Raw genomic sequence first — 1,705 nt, 5'->3', positions numbered from 1 at the left:
ATCCACGAAGCGGTTGTGGATAAATACATTTCACAATGGTAATTTTTTTTCTTCTCTCATCAGAGGACAAACTCACCTCCTGCTGCATCCTGCATGTGACGTCTGGCTACTTTCAGGCCAGCATATTCCGCAGCTGCTGCAACAGCCTGTGCAAAATCTGCATCGGTAAAGAATGATCCATCAGAAGAGCTAACGCTAGACCGCCCGCTGGAGATGTTATCTTCTTCAGAGGCTGAACCCCAGCCATTGATCATGGACCCTGTTACAGAACTCTCCAAATCTCCAACACTGGAGGCAGGTGTCTGCTCAAGGCCACGCAGCAGAAGCCTTCTGTTCTGCATCTTGGCAACCTCTATATCCGCTTCATCCTCTTCCTCTTCTGGTGCATCAGTATCCATATCAGAGACCAAGGGCCCTGAGATATACCCATAGGTATGTGGTGGGGAAATAGGCCTTGGAGGGGGTGGAGGACTCACAGGTTGACGTCTGCGTAAAAATAAAAGGATAAAAGGAATTGAAGTCACATAGCATAGTCAGAGGAAATAGTAGTTGATGAAAATACTTATTTAATCACCCAACAAGATTGAACTTGCCTTTTAAAGTAACAGAACTTATATCTGAATGGTTCACGGTTGTTTGGGTTTTTTTGAGTTTTTATTTTTTGCTGTAAATCAGAAGTGACAGTGTGGTAGTTCAAAATCTACCAGAAAGAAAACTGACTTTTTAATATGGTTCCTTTACCACTGATTTTAATGACAGTTGGATTATTTTGCATAAGCTGCCCATTTTTCCTCAAGCAGCACATAATACAGCTAGGCAAAGAGGTGGCTACAGTTCATATGACTATTTAAAAAAATTATTTGTGTACCCTTGACAGTGTGAGCCAAAGAAGTATCTGTATATTGCTCTAGAAGCTTGAAACTATTAATGTCAACAGACTGTTCCACTGTCTTACCTCCACTCACCCCAGTGATTCAGAAAGACAGGAAAAGATATATTGCTATTTCAATATTTTTTTAAATTAGTCTTGGCGATAATATAAAGAATTCTCCACTGGAACGTTAGTTCTAGGTCTTAAGGATAAAAAAAATGCATATAGATATACGGGTTAACTTTTTTTGAGCTTAAATCATCAGTAATGGTGTCTCCAGCTTAAAAAGGCAAAGTATAAGATATCATTAGATCAATATTCAGTTCAGTTAATACTCCACTCAGAAGTCTCAGGTAGTAACACTGTCAACAGATTTTCTTCTCAAGGCCAGAGGCATGCTCTTTAACAGCCACTTGTCTGATTGGAAGAAATACTTCCTGCAGCAACGGCTATATTGTTGGTTTTGCTTACCAGGAATTCCTACTGCTTTGCGAAGATTTCCAAAGTCATTTTCCTTTGTCAATTTGTCCCTCATTATCTCATCAACAAATGATGACTTTTATAAATTAAATATCTTGTTTGGGGAGGGAGTAATGATTTTTAAAATTTTAGTAAACGGGAATACTTACTAATTTTGAAAAGAAAATTTAGCAAGGTGTGGTAGGTTAGCAAAGATCTCCTTTTTAGGAGAAGTTTGCTTTAAACCAACCTATAGCATTTGTATTCCCTGCCATGTGACGTTAAGCAGCATCCTCATAGGTTGAAAGTTTTCGCGCCACTTTCGCTTTAAAAGTCACGCGGCTGTGCTGCGAGCGCAGTTTTTCCCGTGCTCTT

At 39.5% G+C, this 1,705-nt stretch overlaps 1 protein-coding gene across 1 annotated transcript in view; it reads right to left on the bottom strand.

Moving 5' to 3' along the window:
- The window catches only part of ROBO1 (roundabout, axon guidance receptor, homolog 1 (Drosophila)), a gene marked incomplete at its 5' end in the record, with an annotated part of 114,032 nt that overhangs the window by 13,240 nt on the left and 99,087 nt on the right, over positions 1-1,705 (bottom strand). The window contains one exon of the mRNA XM_010135390.1: positions 77-486. Within this exon, the coding sequence (XP_010133692.1) occupies positions 77-486 (410 nt within the window). The remainder of the gene's footprint in view (positions 1-76; positions 487-1,705) is intronic.

The sequence above is a fragment of the Buceros rhinoceros genome, unplaced genomic scaffold, assembly GCF_000710305.1.
Source record: "Buceros rhinoceros silvestris isolate BGI_N320 unplaced genomic scaffold, ASM71030v1 scaffold1414, whole genome shotgun sequence".
In the NCBI taxonomy this organism is placed as follows: Eukaryota; Metazoa; Chordata; class Aves; order Bucerotiformes; family Bucerotidae; genus Buceros; species Buceros rhinoceros.
Note: the sequence above shows the minus strand (reverse complement) of the source record. Positions and strands in the feature narration are given on the sequence as shown.